Raw genomic sequence first — 1,138 nt, forward strand, 5'->3', positions numbered from 1 at the left:
AAATAGTCTCGCTCATAGCACCGATTGATCTTCTACTACTGGTTGGGATTAAAAGAAGCCTTCCTAAAAGGCTACGGGCTTTGGCGGGAACCAGAAATGAGCTCCAGGCCATAGGCATGCTTCGTCGGGGCATCGGCGGGCTTCATCGGGCCATCGGCTTCCCTGGCCGGCGGCCAGACGCAGCAGCAGGTCCAAGACGAGGGCGGGATCGACCGTGTGCGCCGGCTGCTCGAGGTCCAGCACCTGCAGCCTCAGCGTGGTGCGCTCGACGCGCGCCGACCGCGCCCAGCCGAGGACCATGGTGTTCTCGGGCGTGGTGCCGGCCCTCGCGCCCTCGGTGACCCAGAGGAGCGCGCCGGCCTGGCGCATGACCTCCTGCAGGCCCTGGAAGCGGCGCTGGTCGAGGCCGCGGAACACGGGCGCGTCGAGGTCGCAGAGGTTGAGGACGACGGCGCCGGCCGGCACGCGGATGGCCTCGAGCCCGGAGACGGTCGTGACGGTGGCCAGCGGCGCCAGCTTCTGGGCCATGCGGGAGGCGAGCGTCGTGACGGCGTCGCTGGGGGACGGGTCGTGGACCAGCAGAACCTCGGCGCCCAGGTGGTGCACGGCGCTCGCGGGATGGCGCAGGGCCGCGACGCCGGGGTCGACGGCCTGGGCCAGCATGACGCTGCAGAAGGACGGCGTCGAGGCGGCGTCGACGCCCGAGAAGCCGGCCTCCTTCAGCAGCCCGTCGCACGCGGCCACGCTGACAATCTGCGGCGCGCCGCCGTCTCTCTCGAGCCACGAGCCCGGGAGCAGCGACTGGACGAGACGCACGGGCAGGCGGTCGGCCGTGGCGGCGACGAGCACGAGGAAGCCGCCGGGACGGAGGAGCCTGCGGGCGTGGGCCAGCGTCTCGCGGCGGAGGGAGGTCGAGTACGAGGTGGCGGCGATGGCCAGGTCGTAGGCGCCCTCGGCGAAGCCCTGGCGCACGGGGTCCTTGTCCATGTCGAGCAGATGGACAACGAGCTTCTGACCTCATCACGCTCGTTCCGCTCTGACCGCCTTTGGTCTTCTTCCTCTGATAATATGGCTTGGTGCTCTGCCTGGCATATTTTGTCTTCAGTGTAACGAATATTAACATTTCGACAAAGTATTT

The 1,138-nt window shown here is 67.9% G+C and overlaps 1 protein-coding gene across 1 annotated transcript; it reads right to left on the reverse strand.

The window, feature by feature from the left end:
* Positions 1-63: 63 nt before the first annotated feature.
* Positions 64-987, reverse strand: VDAG_05632 (polyketide synthase; the record flags this gene model as incomplete). Its single annotated transcript, XM_009655029.1, has 1 exon — positions 64-987. One exon carries the CDS (start codon positions 985-987, stop codon positions 64-66), a length of 924 nt encoding a protein of 307 aa, XP_009653324.1.
* Positions 988-1,138: the final 151 nt, after the last annotated feature.

The sequence above is a fragment of the Verticillium dahliae genome, genomic scaffold, assembly GCF_000150675.1.
Source record: "Verticillium dahliae VdLs.17 supercont1.11 genomic scaffold, whole genome shotgun sequence".
Taxonomy (NCBI): domain Eukaryota; kingdom Fungi; phylum Ascomycota; class Sordariomycetes; order Glomerellales; family Plectosphaerellaceae; genus Verticillium; species Verticillium dahliae.